Here is a 21,614-nt window from a genome sequence, read left to right as displayed (position 1 = left end):
CATATAAATAAAAATATTGAAAACAAAAAATGGAGGAGTTAATTATTTGTCATATATCAAGTAAATTTTCCTTACTGGCAGATAAAGATTATTTTAAGAGAATTTTTTATGTATCGAGTGTGGTTTGAAGTTTACTGTTTCTAGAAAAACTAGAGTAACTATATTTCGAATTAAACGAAAGGAAATTCTGTCCTTCCTTTTACAACTCGTGCAAAGAATCTTATAATTTGTTCAAAATTCGTCACGTGTATGAAAATATGCAATATACCATAACTGCAACGCATTTTTATCTAAGCCACAAAACTGACTGCCCAACAATTATAAAGGGAAGTTACTGCGTTACTTTCGAATCCCCGAAACTTTTCGAATCCGACGAAAATATATAAACTTTGCAATTACAATGTCGTAACAGATGTCGAGTTCTAATCCTAATGTTTGATCGCGACAAGAATGTACACATCAACCACGATTGGTTAAAAATCTCATTTGGTGGTGGCCAATTGGCCGATAATACGAAATGCTTCTCAAGCTGTGTCAAAACAGCTTGTGATAAATGATATTCCGTTGGGCAAATAATCGAACGAACTTTTAATACGCCTGATCGAAGGTGCTCGGATTATCAGACATTTCTTCGACTTTAATTTTATTTCTGGAGATCTACTCACCGAAAAAGGGAGCTCCTCCCTGGAAGTCGGACTCCAGTTACGCAATGCGATGTGTGAGAGGACACGTGAAAATACGGACTGTGCTGTCAAGTCGATTGGAGCGTCGTCTGCTACGATATCTCGACCAAGGATTATGCAGGATGCAGGTTGTTCCAGTCGATTCTATTGAAGCACGTGCGGCCTACGTATGCAGCCATAATGCGATGGTTTCGCAAACTACGATTGGTCAATGTTTACGACTTCTTTTGTTGGCCAATCAGCGACGAGTCTAATATTATGGCTCCATTTCATAAAAAACATGAATGCAATGCATACGGTGTTCTTTTATAAACTGATAAAAAAATGAGGATCGCGATTTAAATAAATAGTTTGGCAAAATGTGTTTTTTGAATGGTAAATCATATAAGGTTTATTCTGATTTTTAGATAAGATCGATGTAATTGAGGTAAACTACTATTTTATTTGAATTGTTCTAGAACTATAAATATTCAAATGTTTTGACTCGTGAATTGACATACGTGAGTACATAATACAAATAAAATGATATTTGAAATATAAAGAGAAAACAAAAGACAAAATAGTTTTACTTAAGTAATGAAGAGTTATTTAGCAGAGGGAAAATTTAATGAAATCATTAATGTATAAACACACAATTTTTTAAGATAAATTATAATGAAATAACCTTGTTTTATTATCTTTCTGTTTATTTCTAAGAATAAAAACTAGTAATCTGTCTCTTACAAAAGCTGTAAGAGAATTTCATAATTATTTTTCTTCCATATCATACAACAATTGTTTCAGAGATTCTTCATTTATAGTTTGCAAACTATTTGTAATGTTATCTTGACCACTTAAGGGTTGTTCTATACTTGTAGTAATTATGTTCATATCCATGTGAGTTGTACTTCTAAAATTGTTATAAGATTTAAGTGTATCTTCCTTTTGTGTTGGAGATGATACTCTTAAGTGTTCCATTTTAGTAGTTGGAGAAGATAATCCATTTTCTAGTGGAGATATTATCATTGAGAAGAAATCACTTGCATCTTCTACTAATGATCTTTCATCCTTTGTACATACTGTTTTGGTAACTTCAGGAAGATTTTTCGATACAGAGCTGTTAGGAATGTTAGACTTCCATATATTTTTTTCTCTTTGGCTATTATTATTTATTCTTACAAATTCTTCTAATTTTTCTTCCTTATTTGGAATAGCTTGTATTTTCTCAATATGTGATTCTTTTGTTAAAAGATGTTGACCTTGATCATTTATTATTAATACATATTTATTTTCTTCATTGTTAATAACATTTAGTACTGGTTGATTTTCTTCCAAAGAATCTTTTTGTGTTTTACACAAATCATTACCAGTATCTTGAGTATTTGATAATTTTATTTGTTGTTGATCTATATTACTTGTCTGTTGTATATTTCCCATTTGTTGTGCTGGGCACTTGTGAGTTCTCTGACTTACCTGTAATATTAAGCATTTAGGGAAAAGTCAAAAATATTATTGCTATGATTATAATATACCTTATATCTGAAACTTTTTCCACATGCTGTACATTTGTAGGGCATAACACCTGTGTGAATTCTGCGATGAACTAAATATGAAACACGCTGACGGAAACATTTTCCTAAAATGTCAAATGGTATTCAGTTTTAATCTCTATTTAATACTCAATTTTGTCCTTATTGTAACACAAAAACTCATAATTTTCAATCGTACGTATATTACACAATGTTAAGACTTTTCCAATCTGTGCTTGCACTGTTATTAGTTGTGGCTTCTTTTTATAAGCTGTATCTATAAAGAATGTAGTTATAGTCACAAAAATTGTTATACATACATTATAGAAACAAAATAATACATGTTAAATTGTTAGTAATAACTGAAAACAAAACATGCATTATTCTCAAATTTTTTAAATGTTTGATTAATGTTTTCATAAAAATTTACATACCACAAGTTTCACAAGCAAAAGGCTTTTCTCCTGTATGTATTCGTTCATGATTGTGCAAGGTAGATAGTTCTTTAAATGATCTACCACAAGTTGCACAAGTATGTGGCTTGTCATCTTTATGATATAATCTATGTTTATGATATGATTGTTGAAAAGTAAATGTTTTATTACATATGTTACATTTATAAGGCATTTCACCCGAATGCAGACGTTTATGTTTTTTTAAAAAATATTTAGTTGTAAACATTTTGCTGCATACATCACATTCCCATTGTTTGGCTTCATGTGTTTTTAAATGCTGTATTACATGTTGCTCCTGGAATAATAAGTATATATTAGCTTTAAAAAAAATATTTGAAAAGAAGTAGTTACTTTTTTAAATGTCTTTCCACATGTGGGACAATTGTATTTATTTTCATTAAATACAAGCTCTCCTTGTCCACCTTTAGCTAAGGAACCTACAAATATATATTCATTAATATTTATTGAGTAATTTTTAGGTATTTTGTGTAATGCTAATAAAATACCTAAGTTATATCCCATATGTGCTACTCTCATATGAACCATTAAACTACCTCTCATCTTAAACACTTTAGAACATAAATGACACGAATAATTCATTAGCAAGTTCTCAGGAATGGCATTTAAATCTTTTTCATCAATCATATGCACCAATTGCTTGTGTAAAAACAAGATATTATGATCAGGAAAGTGAAAACCACATATATCACAACGTTCAGTTTTTTCTTTTGTTGATAATGTTTTAAAAAGTTTAAATTGTGGCAATACCTGATCCTCTTGATGAGTTTGATTTTGAGTTTCATTGCATATAGGTAATGAATTGTCATGTGTATCTTTTTTACTACTCAATCTTTCTAATGATCCATTGGCACATATTGTTGTGTTATTTGGAAATTCATTTCTTGTCATTTCTTCACTGTAGTTTTGTTTGTTGGAACAAGGCTTTTCATTATCCATGGAACTTTTCAATTTACTTGCATTTTCTTTTATAGAAGTTTGTTGTTCACAATGTTGATCTTGAATCCAAGATTTAAAAGCTTGAATATTTCCATGTTCTCCTTGTACTTGATGTTGCATCAAATTAACATGTTTAACATCATTACTGTAATACTGTGTGGTATAATTTAATTTTGTTGTTCCTTGTAATGTGTGTAGAGAATCTTTTTCCAGTTTCTGCATAATTTCATTATTTTCACAAATGTCATGGATTATATCTACTTTTTCATTTCCACAAGATAAATTTGATAGGCAAGTAACTTGAACTGTATTATTTAAAGACACATTTTGATCTTGGATACATATCCTTGAATTTGAAATTGATGCCTTGATATCTTTTGTAGTTTGTAAGTTTTTAGAAGATTGTAAACTATTTTGAATATTTAGATTATTTTCTGAAAACGTGTTCAGAAAAGTAGTCTGAAGATCAGAATTTTGTAGATTATGTACTGTTGGTAGATTATTATTAGTAGTAGTAACAATAGTTGTATGTATTGGTGACTCTATTGTACTGTTTCCATTTAAATTAATTGTATGACTGAATAAATGAATGGTCAATTTATCAATACCAAGCAGTAAATCATTGCACACAGGACATGTAAGAGGTCGAGTAGCTACACTTATTAATCCAGTCCGTAATGAATCCAGTGTTAAAAACCCCGGTTGTGAGCACAAAGGACACATTAAGAGTCGTGCACACATATTTCTTAGAAATCTCTATTTACAATGTTTTTTCCACAAAAAGTTAACTATTTGTTATGATGATGTTTCATATTGTTCTTTTCTTGTAGAACACCACATTTACTCATTACCAGTCTTTAACAACTGTACAAAATGGCACAAGCAATACAAATTTTATCCATTTTTTAGGTTTTTATTAATAAATATTAAACTTTAATTAATATCTATTACTAGGTATTGAAATATAAAGTTAACAAGGTACAAGTTTAAACTAAGTGATCAATTTAAATTTAACGTTGTCATTTATAATGTCATTGGGGTTATGCTTGAACTTGACCTGATAGCACAGATAAAAATTAAAATCACATCTTTATGAGCTAACAATTAAAAGAAAAGAAGTTTATCAAATGAAAACATCTTTTTCATAGAACACACAGAATAGAAGTCCCACATCTGAAAATCTAATTATAGAATAACGATTTCAGATATTTATCCGGGATTCCTTTGATTCTGTGTAGAGTGTAGGTGACGATCTTGAAGCTATATTTAGTCCAGAGGCGGGATATTTAAGAAAAAAATTTAAAAGAGATAGGAATACATTTATTAAATAAAAAGAGTACTGAATTTGCTAATTTATAAAAATATAAGAACTATACAAAATAAGTTACAACTATCTTAATATTGGACATTTATATGGTGCTCCATCCTTGCAACAGTATTCCCTTCCAGCAGATAGATTTGTATTAATCCATTCATTTTTACAATTTTTAATGAACAAGTAAGCCTGTTATTTAAAAAAATTTTATTATATGAAAACATAAAATAATGTTGAATATAAAAATATTTAATTTCTAGAGATCAATGTGCTTACTCTTTCTTTGTAACAATCACGTTCTAGTGAACTACATAATATTGTAGGACTATTTGGAAGGTATTTAACAATCTGTAACAAATTTTTATATCTTTAATTTTTACAAACTTAAAATCACAAGATAAAATAATAATTTTAATAATTAAGATTTAAAATTTAGAGATCAACTTACAGTATCCAAACATTTATTCATACAAAGCCTATTGCCATTTGAAGTACATGGGAATGATCCAGGTTGATCATGCATAAGAGCAGCATTTCCAGTTGGTTGTTCTTTGCTGCCCTTTTTAAATTGTCCACTTAAAAAAATTCCACAAACACAACCAAGTGGAGATTCAGTAGTTGATATTTGAAGAGTACTGTTTAAAATGTTAGGTTTTTTTGGTACATCCGAGATTGCAGAAGAAAGACAAAAGATGAACAATAAAAACACAGAATGTTTCTTCATCTGTACAAAAAAATATTTGTTGCTTTACTGTATTTTATAAGAATTTTTATTATAAAATAGTTAATAGAAATTGTATTATTCATTTTATACATAAAATAAAAATGTTAATAAAAGAAATTAAAACATTTGCAATAAAATAGAAACCAAAATTCAATTTTACTTACATAAATCATGTTGAATGAATTACTTGCATAAACTCAATGGAAGATAGCAGGTGACTGCAGGTTTTGTTAAAGGACTGTTGTTTTGTTGTATCAGCAATAAAATTGGGTCAGAGCACAATAAGCAATATTTCATAACATTAGAATGCTGCAATCGTATTGTATATGAGAAGATTTACTTTATCCCTTATTTGTGTAATACACATACAATCTTGGCATGAAAAAAGTGTGGACAAATGTTTATAATAAACAAAGTTAATTCATGTTTCAGGATTTTTTAATGAGTTTTGCATCACCTTTTAGAACCACCTTTTCTCCGTTTGCAATACAAGTATATTCACATTTTATAATTTTTCTAGCTGAAACAATTTGTACTTTTATTTCAATGGTATCACCTGCATAACATGGTTTTGGATAAACCAGATTTTGTTCGACAACTATTGTTCCAGGACCAGGTACTTTTGTACCAATTACTCCTGACACTAAACCATTGAGAAATGCTCCATGGACAAGGTTATTAGATGAACCAGCATGAATTGGATTATAATCACCAGTTAATTTAGCAAAATTTAATATGTCATCATTTGTTATTGTTTTAAAAACAGACACTTCTTTTATATTTTTTAAAATATTTGATGGATTTGTTACATCAGAAGCTCTTGTACAATACTTCTTTAAAAATTCAAAAAATGTTTTTGCATGCTTCATTTTTATTTTTGCTCTAATATGTCATGTACAATGTTTTTTCTATCAAATAAATCACCATAAATACTGATGAGTAACTGTATTATTTCATGTATCCTTATTACTTTTACTTTCTACTATTTCTTGAAAATGATCATTTAAAAATATTGTTGCTAAATTTTTTATGCGATTACTTTCATGATTCGAGAGGTCAGATATTCTTTTAATTGTCTCAGTGGTTATTTGTGCTTTAGATTCAGGCGTAATTAAAAATATTAAGCTAGTAATTGTTGAAAGTAACACATCTTCATCTTGTGAAGAGAGCAGTGATGTTAATAATTGAATACCCTGATTATGTAAAATATATAATTTATTTATAGGATCTAGAAATGTAATATTTAATTATTGAATACTGCATATGTAAAAACAATACAATTTTGTAGAAGCAATTTAACCTGGAATATACATGTACTTACCAAGGCACAGATTACAAATGCCTCCTGTTGCAAAACGTACTAATTTTATATTATCTTCTGATAAAGTATGCAGAAATAAATCAATTATTTGTAATTGCCTTATATACCCGTAATTAATTGGATCATAAGCAAAATTTGCAAGATTAGCTAATACTTGTTCTTTTGCTTCTGCAACAAAAGAAAAATATAACGTTAATTTCAATTATGTGAAATTATTTTGCCCTTGTATTTAATATAATTAACCTTTAGACTTTGTAGCCCTGAATTCCGTAGCTAAAAACTTCAAGAAATCGTAACGACCAATATTATTCTTCCCAGTGCGTTTTATTAGTTTTTCCTTATTAGTAAACATTAGCGAAATAAACGTTTTTACATTTTTTTAAAATATTATATTACAATCGTTTCTCCCCCAATCGATTCGAATGATTGCTGTACTTTTAATGATCTAAATACTATTTTAAAGTCGTAACTTGAGAAGTTGAGAAGAAAGTACTCTCAACTTTTCGGTCGTAACGTTTAAAACGTCCTATACAGCAGCTTCTAAATATTAATTAAAAAGCATAATCGTTTTAAGATTTCATTGAAGACTATAATAGAGGAAATATTCATTTCGTATTATTCAATAAAAGATAGTTAAGTAATAAAACAGACATGTTATCCGGATATAACGTTTACCAGATTAATACACCTCGCATTTATCTACAAAGTTAGATTATAGTCGATGACCGGATATATTGCATTGACACGAAATTAATCTTATTGGTAGGTAAACTATTTCTGGCCTCGTGTCTCATTGAACGAAACCAATCGGCATCTTGACATTCTTATCGAACGCGGAGTACGCTTTAAGCGCATATTCGAACGTACCGTTTCGTCCTACCATATTTCTTAAGCGAGTACGACGAATAGTTGGTGTTGGAAGTCATGGTTTAACACGTAGCCGGCGTTTGACGTGTCTTAGCCTCCTAGCATAGGCATAGTGATTTGGTAATTTGTTGCGGGCCGCTTGATTTGCAACGTGTCGAATGAAAACAAAAGTTAATATGTTTATGGCAAATGTCCACTGAGAGATAACGAAACTATTCTCCCATTACGTTCGTAAATCTAAAGGAAATATGTTGCCAAATAAAACATCGTCTACGACAAACACCAGAAAAGACACGATGTTCCCTGATAAGAAAGCAGCTTCTAAGCAAATGAAAACTTCTACGTTAACAAACGCCGCCGGTCTTAGTTCCCTCATTACTTTTACTGTTTTGCTACTCGCTTGGATTTCAGGATTTGCCTCTCGGCTATTCGCAGTGATACGTTTCGAAAGTATCATACATGAATTCGATCCTTGGTGGGTACTTTCACATGTGTATCTTATCAGTAGACACGTACATTATAGATAATCCGTTTTAGTCTTAAATTTTATATATAATCTAATTTTTATTTTATATGAGTATACCTTAAATAACATAGGAGTAATTATTAATTTGAAAAATAAATTTTCACGTTTTTTTTTTTTTTTAAATATAGGTTTAACTACAGAGCAACAGCATATATGGTCCAACATGGATTCTATAACTTTTTAAATTGGTTCGATGAAAGAGCATGGTACCCATTAGGTCGTATTGTGGGTGGAACTGTTTATCCTGGATTAATGATCACATCTGGCTCTATACATTATATATTACATTCTTTAAACATCTCAGTGCATATAAGAGACATTTGCGTATTCCTAGCTCCAATTTTTAGTGGCCTTACTGCCATCTCTACATATTTATTAACAAAGGAGATATGGAGCGCTGGAGCTGGTCTATTTGCAGCTTGCTTCATTGCAATTGTTCCTGGTTATATTTCAAGATCTGTAGCAGGCAGTTATGATAATGAAGGCATTGCAATTTTTGCATTACAAATTACCTATTATCTCTGGGTTAAATCAGTTAAAACAGGATCTATTTTTTGGGCTTCTATGACTGCCTTGTCCTACTTCTATATGGTATCTGCATGGGGTGGTTATGTTTTTATCATTAATCTAATTCCATTCCATGTTTTTGCATTGTTGGTCATGAATCGATTTAGTAACCGTCTTTTTACAAGTTACACTACATTCTATATTTTGGGACTTTTATTAAGTATGCAAATACCTTTTGTTGGTTTTCAACCAATAAGAACATCAGAACACATGGCTGCAGGAGGGGTGTTCGGTTTATTAATTTTTGTGGCAGCTCTCAGGTATGTTAGTTGTATGAATTTTGTAATATAAATATATAAAACATTTTTAAATAATTTATTCGGTTTTTTATAGGTATCTAAGAACTGTACTTACGAAATCTGAAATGAAATATTTTGGGGGAATAGTTGCAGTCACAGCTGCTGTCCTTCTTGTAATTTTAATTTGTTTGACTTATGCTGGTATTGTTGCACCTTGGAGCGGAAGATTTTATTCACTATGGGATACAGGCTATGCAAAAATACACATTCCAATAATAGCATCTGTTTCTGAACATCAGCCTACAACATGGTTTAGCTTTTTCTTTGATTTACACATTCTTGTTACAACGTTTCCTGTTGGTCTGTGGTACTGTATTAAACATATTAATGATGAACGCGTTTTTGGTAAGAACTTATGATAAAACTATGTTATTTAATATTCTACAAGTTTACTAATAATAGCAATTATTTTACAGTTATATTATATGCTTTAAGTGCTGTATATTTTGCTGGAGTTATGGTGAGACTTATGCTTACACTAACTCCAGTTGTTTGTATGCTTGCTGGTGTTGCATTCAGTGACCTTCTTGAATTATTCTTTAAAGAAGAAGATAGTGAAAGAAATGATCGCAGTAGTAATGGAAGTGAAGAAGAAAGTGAAGAAGAGAGAGAAAGGAGTCCTGGCAGGGCACTATATGACAAAGCTGGTAAACTTCGTAGAATGAAACATGAGAGACCTAGAGGTAATGGTGATGGACTAGGTGTTAATCTTCGAAATGGAGTAGTCGTTGGTGTATTCATGTTAATGATGATATTCACTTTGCATTGTACTTGGATTACAAGTAATGCATACTCTAGTCCTTCAATTGTTTTGGCAACATACAGTAATGATGGCGGTAGAGCCATACTTGATGATTTCAGAGAAGCTTATTACTGGTTAGCACAGAACACACCTACTGATGCCAGAGTTATGAGTTGGTGGGATTATGGTTATCAAATTGCTGGAATGGCTAATAGGTATACACTAGTATAAAGATTCATTATCGTATGCTTTTATGAAACTTTGCGTGAACTACTCTTTTTCTTATTTAATTTAGAACTACACTTGTGGACAATAATACTTGGAATAATTCTCATATAGCTTTGGTTGGAAAGGCAATGAGCTCAAATGAAAGTGCTGCCTATGAGATCATGACATCTTTAGATGTAGATTATGTATTAGTTATTTTTGGAGGAATGATTGGATACTCTGGTGATGATGTTAATAAGTTCCTTTGGATGGTACGGATAGCCGAAGGTGAACATCCACAAGATATTCGCGAAAGTGATTATTTCACTGAAAAAGGAGAATTCCGTGTGGATTCCGAGGGTTCACCTACGCTCTTGAATTCATTAATGTACAAATTATGTTATTATCGATTTGGAGAAGTTAAAATCGATTATCGATCACCTTTTGGTTATGACCGTACGCGTAGTGCGGAAATAGGAAATAAAAATTTTCAATTGACATATTTGGAAGAGGCTTATACAACTGAACACTGGCTTGTTAGGATTTACAGGTAACACTACAACGAAAATATGAAATTTATGAACTGTGAATTGTATATCTTATTTTAAAAAAATCATTTCACAGGGTGAAAAAACCAAATGAGTTTAATAGACCTAGTATTCCAATATCTAAACGGGTTGTTGCACGTAATGCCAATTCATACATCAGTAAAAAGGTGACTATTTTATTTTATATGGTAGTATAAAAAGTACAAACATTTCTGTTGAGAACTTTTAATCGTATCGTTTCTCGTTTTCCAAAATGTTACATTGCTTGATCTTGAAACGTAGTTGAAGTTTTGGGGGGTTGGATATTAATGTTTCAGACACCACGTCGCAAGAAAGGTTACATAAAAGGCCGGCCAACTGTTATTAAAGGACAGAAATCTCAACGAAGAACTACGTAGCAAACATTTATTATCTAATTGATAACGGTTTTCAAATACAACTTTTGTAATAAAAGAAAAGAAAAATTACCGTCCCTTGGGTCTACCACAAACTATACCTCAAATTAAGAATTTAATATCATTACAAATTGAATCAATTTAAAATATGAAATTAAAGAAAGGATTTCCAACGTTTCAAACAATTGGAAAAATTGTTTTATACGTGTAATATAAAGGAAAGGAGTCGTATCCTTCATTTTGTTCACTAAAACTATGTTTATTTCTTGTTGGAATTTCTAAGATTATTGAATATTATCTATGTATGATTATCTTTACATATCGTTTAGGTCAAATATAATTTCTATATAATTCCAGTACGTAACACATTCTTGTAATGTATTCACATTATTTATGAATTGAACAAATTTTATTTCTACACGTTTCAAGTTTGTCTGTACTTAATTATGTCTAATTACTTATTTCTTTATCCACTGCTTTACATTTTAGTCAGAAGCGCAAGTTCGAGTAATTATACTTTTAATTTCGTACGTGATCAACACTTCATTAAAAAAAAATTCATGATAAATATATAAATTTTTGTGACTTATGTGTAATACAATGTCTAAGTAATCTTAGATAAGATTTTGCTAAGTGAAATAAATAAAAGAATTCATTAGATATCAAGGAGGTAAAATCCAGATGGATTAAACATGTGTTATGTACACGCAATGTATTGTATACTATCTTGTTAAACATTTGTAATAACAATCTTGGCCTTAAATATTTCTTTATTATTTAAAATTTTATTCTTTCATTTTCTGTGTAGAACCTGAGATATAAAAACCCATTCTTATTTAACAGATACATGTTTCTCATGTTAAATATTTCATTCCCATTACATGCATATTCTATATTTCTTATTTCATTTCTGATTGCATATCTTTATAACCTACATCACTCATTTTCCACTATAAAATATTTGCTTATTTGTTAGTTTTAGTCAATGTTTAGTTTCATAATTGTACAAGATTATAATTAAAATAATGTTAAGTAAAGTAATTGTATACTTATAAACATCTGTTTGAAAAATAAGACAAAAGAAGTATAAATGAAATGAAGTTGCAACACATATTGGTAAGAATGGCTCTGTAATTTTTGCATGAAATTTAAAAAATTTGGTATAATTAAAAATATCAAATGTTTGAAGTTTCTATATAAATAAGAAAGGTCAGAATTGATACAAAGATACGAACTATGACTAACCAATATTAATAATTTATTGTCCATATACTTGATAAATATATAAATATTTTTGTATATTAAAAGTTAACAATAACTTATCTTTATAAACTTTATGTTGTTTTATTTTCCACGTATGTTAAATTAATACAATTTTCATAATTAATTTCTGTTGTTAAAGTCAGTGTTGCTGCGGAAAAGTACTTACTAACACCGTTCAATATTCGATTTTATCTATTCTTGGCAGACTATAATATAATATTTATATATAATTAATATTTTTTTCTAATAAAATGTAAAATACAGCTATCAACAGGTGGTCTTTAGCAATACACTTTGACATCGATAGGTTATAGTCTTTTAAATGTCAAAATCAGCTGATTAGTGGTAACAATTTTTTCAACAATTTTCAAGGTTACTAGATTCAGTAATTGTTTAAATTATTATATTCAATTATTCATGAGATGAAGAATGTACGATTATTTATTAACTTAAATATTAAATCTCGGTTGTTTTGGTTTTTCGAAAATAAATCGATTTCAATACATAGAAACATTGTTTGGTTATATAGCAACATAAAATTTACTTTAAGTATAATTTTAAAGTTTTAAGTAATTATTACATACATACACACACATACACAACAGGCACTCTTTCTCTTTTTATACATATGCATGATATATATATGTATATACACTTCTAATTTACAGTGTGCTTTTATTACTTTTTATTATTCTTTCGATCCTTTTCAGACAATGTAGCATAAGATACAACACTGGGCATCTTTTTATGTTGTATAATTATTTTTATTATTTTATGAGATCAGTTGACTTTATGCATAGTTATTGTATATTTACTGTTAATTTTTTTATGTTGTAGAATTTAGAAAAGTAGTTCATGTTAGTATGATCAATAAATACGAACATAAATATGATATAAAATATAAATTATTTTATATGTTTATTAGAATTATAAGAAAAGAATTATAAGAAAATGTAATTGAAGTTAATTTTTTAGAAGTCTTGTATTTCACATTGTTTGTGACTACTGTGTATTATTTATTAACACTACTGACATACTAACACTAATTATTATATTTTTATCAAACAATTTAATAGATTAAACTATAATTAAACATCGTTCTATGCATTCTAAAATTTGAAATGTTATATAAACGAGTTATGATATGGCATAAACCAAATATAATCATACAGAATTCGAAGGGATTGTAAATTTTCCAATTGTATACAACAAAAATTATATGTGAAAGTTAAATGAATTAAACTTCATAAAATGTTCTCCTACATTCTCGTAAATATTTTTTTCAATTTGCAATACAGTGAATGGGAACAAAACAAATGTTGTTTATTGTAATTTGCAGTAATTAAAAGGTTATGTCGAAATGTAGCAATGAAACACAATCTAATCGTTTCCGACGAGAATATCCAAAATAGTGCGAGAAAACATTTTTATACATTATTGTATGAAATTAGTTAACGCATAGACCAGAAGTATGATGATTGTATTCCAAATTCATAGTGATAATACAGTGAATTCAAAGATTTTTCGCATGAGAAACTGTTCGTGTGTGCAGTGTCCGCCATTTTGCTTCTCTCACATCTGACATGTCTTTCTAATGTTATTATCGATGAATGCTGGAATTTGTGCGTGAATCTTCAATCTTGTTGTAGTGTATCTTCCAAGAAAAAAGGGTCCGATTGTTCCTGATTGGACAACAACCTCTATTACTATTGGAAGTAATTTGCATTGTCCCAACCTCGGTTAAACTAAACGAAACATCGACTACATAAAGGAAACTTCGTGAGCGTATTCGTGAATAGTTTACTCTCATTAATGAGTGTAAATATGCAGCGAAACTCGTCCGATGAGTTTTCTTGACTGTATCGCTGAAACTTGATTGTTATATTTTGCACAGTGTTTTATTGCCTATATAAGGAGTGAACATAACCAAACCAGTGTTGATAGTCAACATCGTGTACTCATGTCAACACTGAAGATAAAAAGCTTATTAATATGGCATTGATTTGTCAAAGGCTACCAGAACTCTTAGAATCAATATTCATTGGTTTGGTGTTTCATACTATGTAATTACTCAAAGATGTACAGGATACATTGGATATGAACTACTATGCGAGGCAAGGATTGTTTTTATCCTGATCTAGCCATGGACTAAGTTCACGCTTACTGCTTGAACCAGGAGACTTTAGAAATTATCTGGTACAATATTATAAATAGGAATTCCATATATGAATTCAGCTACTAGAGTGATACATAGCTTTAATTGATATAGATATTAAATGCTGAAGTATTATTTGCACTTTTAGAAATTAGAGTAGAATTTTATTCTCATTTAAATATACAAATCTTTTGTAAAGCATTACTAAGAAATTTGATACTAGATAATAAAACAATTTTAATCTTTGTATTAAAGCAAAATCCATGACAGACATTAAGTTTTGTACATATGCACATATCTGTAAATAAAAAAATAGCTGGATGCACATTATATTAATATTTTTAAGTATAAATAGTGCACAGAACTATTTTATAATTTATTGTGCTTTGTACAAAAGTTTGTTTTATTAGTTACATTGTCTTAACATATACAAATATAGATGTTTCTGAGGCAAATATAAGAAAACCGAACTGTGATATAATACAATAAAAATAATTTTTTATTTTTTTATTCTCAGTATTATAAATCAGAAACAATAGTGTTTGAACTTGGATCTTAGCATATGGCGTGAACTAAGTTTTAACTAGATAGGAATAGAGTTGATTTGGAGAGTTTGAGAATGCAGGTAGAACAGGAGACAGGAGAAGCGGTAATCAATGAAGGTCCCTATATCCGAAAACTCAAACATGGACAATAAATTAAAATTTTCGGATCGCTTGAAGGCTTTACTGAAAACCGAGGCTCGTCAAGATGTCGATCCATATATTTTCAGTGAACCAGAGCCATTCACTACAGCAACAGGAAGAAATGTTACAGTAGTTTCATCTAAAAATTCTAAAGTAATGCAAAGTTGTAAAAATATTAAACCTAAAGGAAAATGTATCAAACAAAGAATAAAGGTAACATCTATACCAGATGCAGAATACAAGCCTGTACAAAATCATGCTATAGAGATAGACGTTGATGGTAGTGTTGGTGGTGGTGGCAGTGCTAGTGGTGATGGTGAAAATATAGATTTTAAAATTGCAAAAGCAATTGAACAAAAGCGACGTCATATTGAAAATTTACAAAGACTAAAAAGCAGAAGGCAAAGTCGGGACCATACCCTGTTGTATTATCCTAGAGCTGGAGATGAAATATCGGACAGTGAATCCAGTGGTGACGAAATGACAATTTATCAACGCTATTGGTTCTCTGGAGAAAGTAGTACAACATTAAATCGTTCTGCACGTCTTTCTCAGTTACGTTCTCAATTAAGACGACGACTAATACAGTTACATAAAGGTGGATCAGATTCAGAAGTCTTGTTGCGTGATAGAGCTAGATGTTTATTGGAAGCTGCTTACAAAGATCCTACATCTACAGCAAGAGCTTTGAGTGATTCTCCCAGTACAAGCAAAGTAATAAATGGGCCACTTTTGGTCGGGGGACTATGTGGAGCAGAAGGATGTCAACAGACATCTTTGCCTTGCACCCGTCATTGTTCTCGACACATTATGTTGAATGGAGATCAACTTTTATTTGAACATTGCACTGCCAAGTTTAGTGATAACACACAATGTTGTATTCCTGTGTTTGATGTTGCACATGAATTACCTTTATGTCCAGAACATGCAAGGAAAAGGGATAACTATCATCGTAAAGCCCAAGAATCTAAACCAAAGAAAGCTCGTAAGAAACCAGCATCCCCAACAATTCCCAGGCCTAAACCAAAATCTAGGCCAAAGAAAAGAAAACGGCCTCCTGTGAATAAGCTTGAGACTAAAGGTCCTACCTTAGTACATGAAGAGAGCCAATATTTGAGTCAAATAAACTCTAGTGAAAATCAGACAAAAACTTTGAACAATTTAAATACTGTAGCTCAAGGAAGTTCACATTCTTCTAATTTAAATCTAGGATTAGGACTTGGTCTTGGAGGAGGATTGAAGGTAGATCTAGGAGATCACGAAGTGTTTCCCTCTCTGGATTCTGCAGAGCATGATTTTGGCAATGTGCTCAACAACTTACCTCCAGATGCTTTTAATGATATATTCATTGGTAATTACATTTTTAATTTTGTATTTTCACAATTTATATTCACATATTTTTTATGATTTTTCAATAAGATGGTAATACGAGATTTGTTATGTGCTTATAGAAAGCAGAAATGGAGAATATGAACCGTCAAGAGAGGAAGAAGAAGAATTGGAGAGAGCATTAGAGGCAGTAGATAAAGATGTGCGAAATTTGGAGAGAATGGGGCAAACACATGGACTTTTAGAGCCAGCCTTATTGGCTCAACTTATGTCAGATATTGCTTCGTAGCCCCGTCTATTTTAATAATATAATAATTTGAAAACGAGTTCGCGTGTGTTCCTTATAATCTAGCAAGAAATACTGTTTGTGTCTGTGCTGCTAAATGTAAGATTGTGTTATTGACTTTCATTACATAGCTATAAAAATCCAAGATAATGGCAGGGATTGACATACAGAAAGTAAAAAGCAAATAGAAAAATTATTAATTTAGTATGTACATCATTGGTTACAATATCATGCAATGGCTAGATTTATACACAATATTCCATCTTTTTTGACAAATAGTTATAAACATATAACGATTTTGTCCTATTCTTTACATTGTATTTATAGTTTGCCTACAAATTATCTTGAGCACATTTTGAAGGTTTCGTTACAATCTTGTAGTTACAGCATGGTAATTACAGTGTTTCCGTTACTGTGCAGTAGGGAAACAATTGTGTGAAATGATTATAATGAATATCGATCTTTCAGGGTACATAAATTATTTTTATTTATTACTCTATGCAAAATTAATTAGAAACAAAATTTATTTAAAAAATTATCAGTATATTGGTTTCATTGATAATAATTCTTAGTTTATTTACATATATACTGATATATTTGCAAGATATATTTATAAATAGGTTTCAAAGGTATAATCAAATTGATATTCATGAACATGCTTGATCAAATATAAAAAATTAATGAATTTACAGTGTTATGCACTGACGTTTAATTTCCAAGATTTTTACAATATGTTATAATAGAAATTAAATTACCGCTCCTTTATATGAAGGAAGCATCAGTGAATAACTGATAAAATATAAAACTCTTGCAAATTATGAAAAAGTAAACATATATTTTAAAGAAGACCTTCTCATTCTTTTGTCTGAACCGAGAATTAAATACAGTGTAAGTTAGCTTTTGTTTGAACAAATTTTAAAAATTCTTTCATTGAAAAATTTTGTGCAAAAGATAGTTGCACGGACACATGACTGAACTTAAAAAACTATATGTACACATAGTCATATTCATTTCCATCATCTATCTGCTGTAATAATGTATGCAAATAATCGCAAATAATCTTACTGACATATGCATAATCATCACTGTCATCACTTTCTTCATTTTGTATTATAATCATGTAGGCAAATGTTCAGTGATAGATAGCTGTAACATACAATGATAAATTCAAATTAATACGAAGTGCCGAAATAGTTTCCTTTTTTTATATTTTTAGTAATTATATAATATGTTTAACTTTCTTTTGCAGCCTATACGAAAAAATGACACGCCATGCATTATTTTATTATCTGGAATAATATTAGAATGTAACATTTAAAAAAATATTAGCTAGGCACAGATTCTGAGAGTAAAACTAGAATACTCTTGTCAATCATAGGAACGGCTGGGTTACTTACTGCCATTTGACATTTAAACTGTTGCAATATAGATATAATATTAATACAAGTGTTGCCTATGTAAATGTAATAATTTAAAACATATACAACATATTTCAAATTATCATAATTTTAATACATATCGTAATTAAAAACGAAAAAAATACATTCAATCACTTTGTAAGTTATAAATAAGTGTCGATGAATTAAAACAAGAGATGCATTTTACATGTAACACCAAGGTTGAACAGTTTCTTGCGAGATCTAGTTTTTATCATCAAAGTCTCTGTGCCAAATGTAATCAGTGGGGTATTAAATTTTCATACCTGATACATGCGTGTCACTTATTCATAAATAATAGGTCGCAAAGAAGTATATTTGAATAATGAATGTTTTAGGTAAATATAAACCATTGCAAATAAATAGTAAATTTGCCAGTTGTAAATGAAAACAAAAAAAATATAATTTACAATTTAACCCATATTGGGATTAAATTAATGTCATATATATTGTTATCACGTATAATGATAATAAGTAGGTACGATAATTATTTATAAAAGAACAATGCAGAATTTAATCGTGAAACAAGTGCATTGCTTCAAATGTACCTATATGTGTATCTCCTTGTAAAATATCAGCATTAGTACTCATTATTAGGCATTATTATCAATTATAATAAGCATATTTTTTACATTGTCTTATTGTACTCAGTTTATCCACCCTGATCACGTGTCCTTTAAAGCTTTCTTCTTGAGTATATGTGTCTATATTTCATCATATTTTATGTAACAAAATATTTATCAGTATTTTCTCTTACAAGTTTTAAAAATAAAGTGCAAATAATTTTAAACATTTTGTCATGATTAACAATAACCACATGTTCTTTTTAAATAATTACTAATTGCAACAGTTTACATTAACGTACATATGACTTTGAAAATGTCAAATATAGGCACATTTATTCAATTACTTGGTTGTTATCAATCCATATTAATATCAAATAATTAAAGAAATAATAAAACGGACTTGAAACAGTGATCAATGATTGGTTTCTGTTCCATTTATTTTTTTACTTTACTTTGGAAAGTATACTTAATAAACAGAATATTAATTTTTATTTGCCATTACTTATTGCGCATTATAATACACCCACTTCTACTATTTTTCGTACATTTGCTCATCAATTTGTCCATGTTAATGTACCTTTTAGCATGTGATATTCTTTTCAAAGTAGTAATAATTTTTTAGTTATACTACTTACAGAGTATCTGACGATTTACTAACTGAGTATTTTAATTTTTTCCGCTATGTACGCATACATGGATTAATAGTACCTATCATGCCAATGATGAGGCAAATATATTTGTTCAGTAAATCATCAGACATACTCAATAAGTAATATAAAGTGTGAAGGAATATAGGCACTTCTATTGTTTGCAGCCGTTTCGAATCACTCCTGAATTAAGAAAAATTATATTTTCATCAGTTCATTCTTTTGAAACTAAAATATTAGCAAACAAATGTTTAATTTACCATTGTTATGAGAGAATATGTATCTACATCTCTTCTATTTTGACGTTTAATTTCCCTAATTAACCATTTCTTTCTTGCTTTTTGACGAACAGTTTGATAGCCTTTAGGTGAGACATCTTTTATTTGAATAGGAAAATCTTGGACCAATTCACACTCAGTTTCAAATAAGGGCAGTCTTGGAGTTTTTATACTTTTATCCTTCAATATGAAATACAGAAATGTAATATTGAAATTGGACGAATGTACAGTACATAATTAAAGAAGAATTTGTTGCAATAACTTACTGTATCTTTTACTACTGTATCTTTTGTACTTCTCCTTTCAAACTTTCTCCTCTCTGATAATTGAATTTCATCAAGAGCTTCTTTCTCAACTGGCATTAACATTATGTCATAATCATCTCTACTTTTTCCTAAAATTCCTATTCTGATTCCTAATTGTAGCAACTTATCTTCTTCAATAAGAAGAGCATTTTGTAAGAAAACAATTCGTGCATCATTTGTATCATCTCCTATGCCTGTATAACATTATTGTTTTTAATTAAGCAACAGACACTACAAAAGTGGATGACGCACCTAAAGACAGAAGACGATAATCGCTATTTGAATATATTAGTTCTTGTATTAAAGCCGAATTTCTTAACAATTTTCTTTTCTCTTGAATTTTGCGACCTTGTAAAACTTCAATATCATCTGTTAACATATCCTGAACAATTTGACTTGTACTTCGTCTTTGTGCCATATTATATGCATCTGTCCTAAGTAATCTGTGTAATTCTATTTCTAAAAAGAGTATATTTTTAAGCAAAGCAGAATCTTATATTAATTTACATAAAATTCTTTCCTTAGTTGATTAACTTACCAATTAAACTAAAGTATTTACGTTCTAAAGCTATCCATACAATGCGATGTGTCATACATATTAATACTTCAAACATTCTTAAATCTTTCTCTCCTTGTGATTGAGTTATAGATGACATTCCTTTTTTTCCTCCAGTCATATGATGATACTGAATGGTATCTTGACAACCTATTATTAAATCAGCATATTCTCTACCTAAGATACAGCGGAGATTTTGCATTTCATTCGCATATCTTGATCTGTAGCCTCGAGCTAATGGATTTGGTGCCTTTTTCATAGTAGCTGCACGTTCTGCCATTAAATCTTCATATATTGCCACATAATATTGAAAATAAATTATTGTAGCTCTCAAGAACCGATCAACAATTGGCAAATGAAAGAAATTTATAAATTGTGGACTAACAGGGGTTGCTAATAGAAAAAGTACTAGATCTTTTATGTCTTGTAAGATAATAATATTTGGTTCATTTGGAGCTACTGTTCTTAAAAAATGTCTCCTAAAACTTAGCTAAAATAATAAACATACATTTATATAAAGAAGAATTACGTACATAGTTTATAAATTAATTGTTCATTCACCTTTCCACGTTCACTTAAAGTTTCGTGAAAATTCAAAATTAAATATGCATGTGGAGCATAGATTTCCGAATCATGAACAGGATCATCTTGTCGTTTATGTCTTTTAATTTGTTCATCCTCTGTTTTTGGAATGCTTACGTATAAAAAATAATGTAATGATTCATTTAATAACAATCATAGAAAAGTATAGAAATGATATTGTGTAAGAATTTAATTACCCTACTAAGATTAGACCATCTGTAATTTCATCCCATCCGAAATGTTTACCTTCCATTTTGCGAAATTAAAATATGTAATGAGATATTCTACATCTCATTTAGAATATTTAAGTTAACCAAAAGATTCAGGTTAACTAATTAATAAAAACCAAAGTATAGTTTGATACTGTAGAATTCAATTATTGATTATTCATATATATGTATATTTGCTAAA

The 21,614-nt window shown here is 29.6% G+C and overlaps 6 protein-coding genes across 12 annotated transcripts; 2 read left to right on the top strand and 4 right to left on the bottom strand.

The window, feature by feature from the left end:
• Positions 1–1,273: 1,273 nt before the first annotated feature.
• Positions 1,274–4,742, bottom strand: LOC143178772 (uncharacterized). Of its 4 annotated transcripts, XM_076377605.1 has the most exons (7): positions 3,415–4,742; positions 3,153–3,303; positions 2,998–3,083; positions 2,626–2,941; positions 2,391–2,468; positions 2,195–2,298; positions 1,274–2,135 (listed from the first exon to the last, which is right to left on the bottom strand). In XM_076377605.1, exons 1-7 carry the CDS (start codon positions 4,342–4,344, stop codon positions 1,431–1,433), a joined length of 2,370 nt encoding a protein of 789 aa, XP_076233720.1. In that variant the 5' UTR covers positions 4,345–4,742; the 3' UTR covers positions 1,274–1,430. The 4 variants fall into 4 exon arrangements, with proteins under 4 accessions (XP_076233720.1, XP_076233717.1, XP_076233718.1 ...); XM_076377602.1 differs by having other exon boundaries at positions 3,153–4,742; XM_076377603.1 differs by lacking the exon at positions 2,391–2,468 and having other exon boundaries at positions 3,153–4,742.
• Positions 4,743–4,858: 116 nt separating this feature from the next.
• Positions 4,859–6,071, bottom strand: LOC143178774 (follicle cell protein 3C-1-like). The gene is made up of 4 exons (XM_076377609.1): positions 5,807–6,071; positions 5,367–5,642; positions 5,195–5,266; positions 4,859–5,107 (listed from the first exon to the last, which is right to left on the bottom strand). The coding sequence occupies exons 1-4, from the start codon at positions 5,813–5,815 to the stop codon at positions 4,994–4,996; spliced, it is 471 nt and encodes a 156-aa protein (XP_076233724.1). The 5' UTR covers positions 5,816–6,071; the 3' UTR covers positions 4,859–4,993.
• Positions 6,071–7,738, bottom strand: LOC143179579 (uncharacterized). Its single transcript, XM_076378874.1, has 4 exons — positions 7,207–7,738; positions 6,964–7,131; positions 6,600–6,870; positions 6,071–6,524 (listed from the first exon to the last, which is right to left on the bottom strand). The coding sequence occupies exons 1-4, from the start codon at positions 7,313–7,315 to the stop codon at positions 6,071–6,073; spliced, it is 1,002 nt and encodes a 333-aa protein (XP_076234989.1). The 5' UTR covers positions 7,316–7,738.
• Positions 7,739–7,832: 94 nt separating this feature from the next.
• Stt3b (catalytic subunit 3B of the oligosaccharyltransferase complex) lies at positions 7,833–11,352 on the top strand. Of its 2 annotated transcripts, none has more exons than XM_076377607.1 (7): positions 7,833–8,305; positions 8,485–9,183; positions 9,257–9,567; positions 9,639–10,179; positions 10,260–10,721; positions 10,796–10,886; positions 11,037–11,352. In XM_076377607.1, the coding sequence occupies exons 1-7, from the start codon at positions 8,079–8,081 to the stop codon at positions 11,115–11,117; spliced, it is 2,412 nt and encodes an 803-aa protein (XP_076233722.1). In that variant the 5' UTR covers positions 7,833–8,078; the 3' UTR covers positions 11,118–11,352. The 2 variants fall into 2 exon arrangements, with proteins under 2 accessions (XP_076233722.1, XP_076233723.1); XM_076377608.1 differs by having other exon boundaries at positions 11,002–11,135.
• Positions 11,353–14,970: 3,618 nt separating this feature from the next.
• On the top strand, positions 14,971–16,840 carry L(3)l1231 (zf-C3Hc3H domain-containing lethal (3) L1231). Its single transcript, XM_076378417.1, has 2 exons — positions 14,971–16,569; positions 16,670–16,840. The coding sequence occupies exons 1-2, from the start codon at positions 15,189–15,191 to the stop codon at positions 16,834–16,836; spliced, it is 1,548 nt and encodes a 515-aa protein (XP_076234532.1). The 5' UTR covers positions 14,971–15,188; the 3' UTR covers positions 16,837–16,840.
• A 746-nt stretch (positions 16,841–17,586) lies between these two features.
• Positions 17,587–21,522, bottom strand: LOC143179274 (protein phosphatase 1 regulatory subunit 36). Of its 3 annotated transcripts, none has more exons than XM_076378418.1 (7): positions 21,401–21,522; positions 21,183–21,315; positions 20,604–21,111; positions 20,318–20,524; positions 20,027–20,259; positions 19,743–19,940; positions 17,587–17,979 (listed from the first exon to the last, which is right to left on the bottom strand). In XM_076378418.1, the coding sequence occupies exons 1-7, from the start codon at positions 21,454–21,456 to the stop codon at positions 17,950–17,952; spliced, it is 1,365 nt and encodes a 454-aa protein (XP_076234533.1). In that variant the 5' UTR covers positions 21,457–21,522; the 3' UTR covers positions 17,587–17,949. The 3 variants fall into 3 exon arrangements, with proteins under 3 accessions (XP_076234533.1, XP_076234536.1, XP_076234535.1); XM_076378421.1 differs by having other exon boundaries at positions 17,598–17,979; positions 20,604–20,906; positions 21,155–21,315; XM_076378420.1 differs by lacking the exon at positions 17,587–17,979 and adding an exon at positions 19,255–19,665.
• Between the last annotated feature and the right edge of the window lie 92 nt (positions 21,523–21,614).

The sequence above is a fragment of the Calliopsis andreniformis genome, chromosome 5 (genome assembly GCF_051401765.1).
Source record: "Calliopsis andreniformis isolate RMS-2024a chromosome 5, iyCalAndr_principal, whole genome shotgun sequence".
In the NCBI taxonomy this organism is placed as follows: Eukaryota; Metazoa; Arthropoda; class Insecta; order Hymenoptera; family Andrenidae; genus Calliopsis; species Calliopsis andreniformis.
Note: the sequence above shows the minus strand (reverse complement) of the source record. Positions and strands in the feature narration are given on the sequence as shown.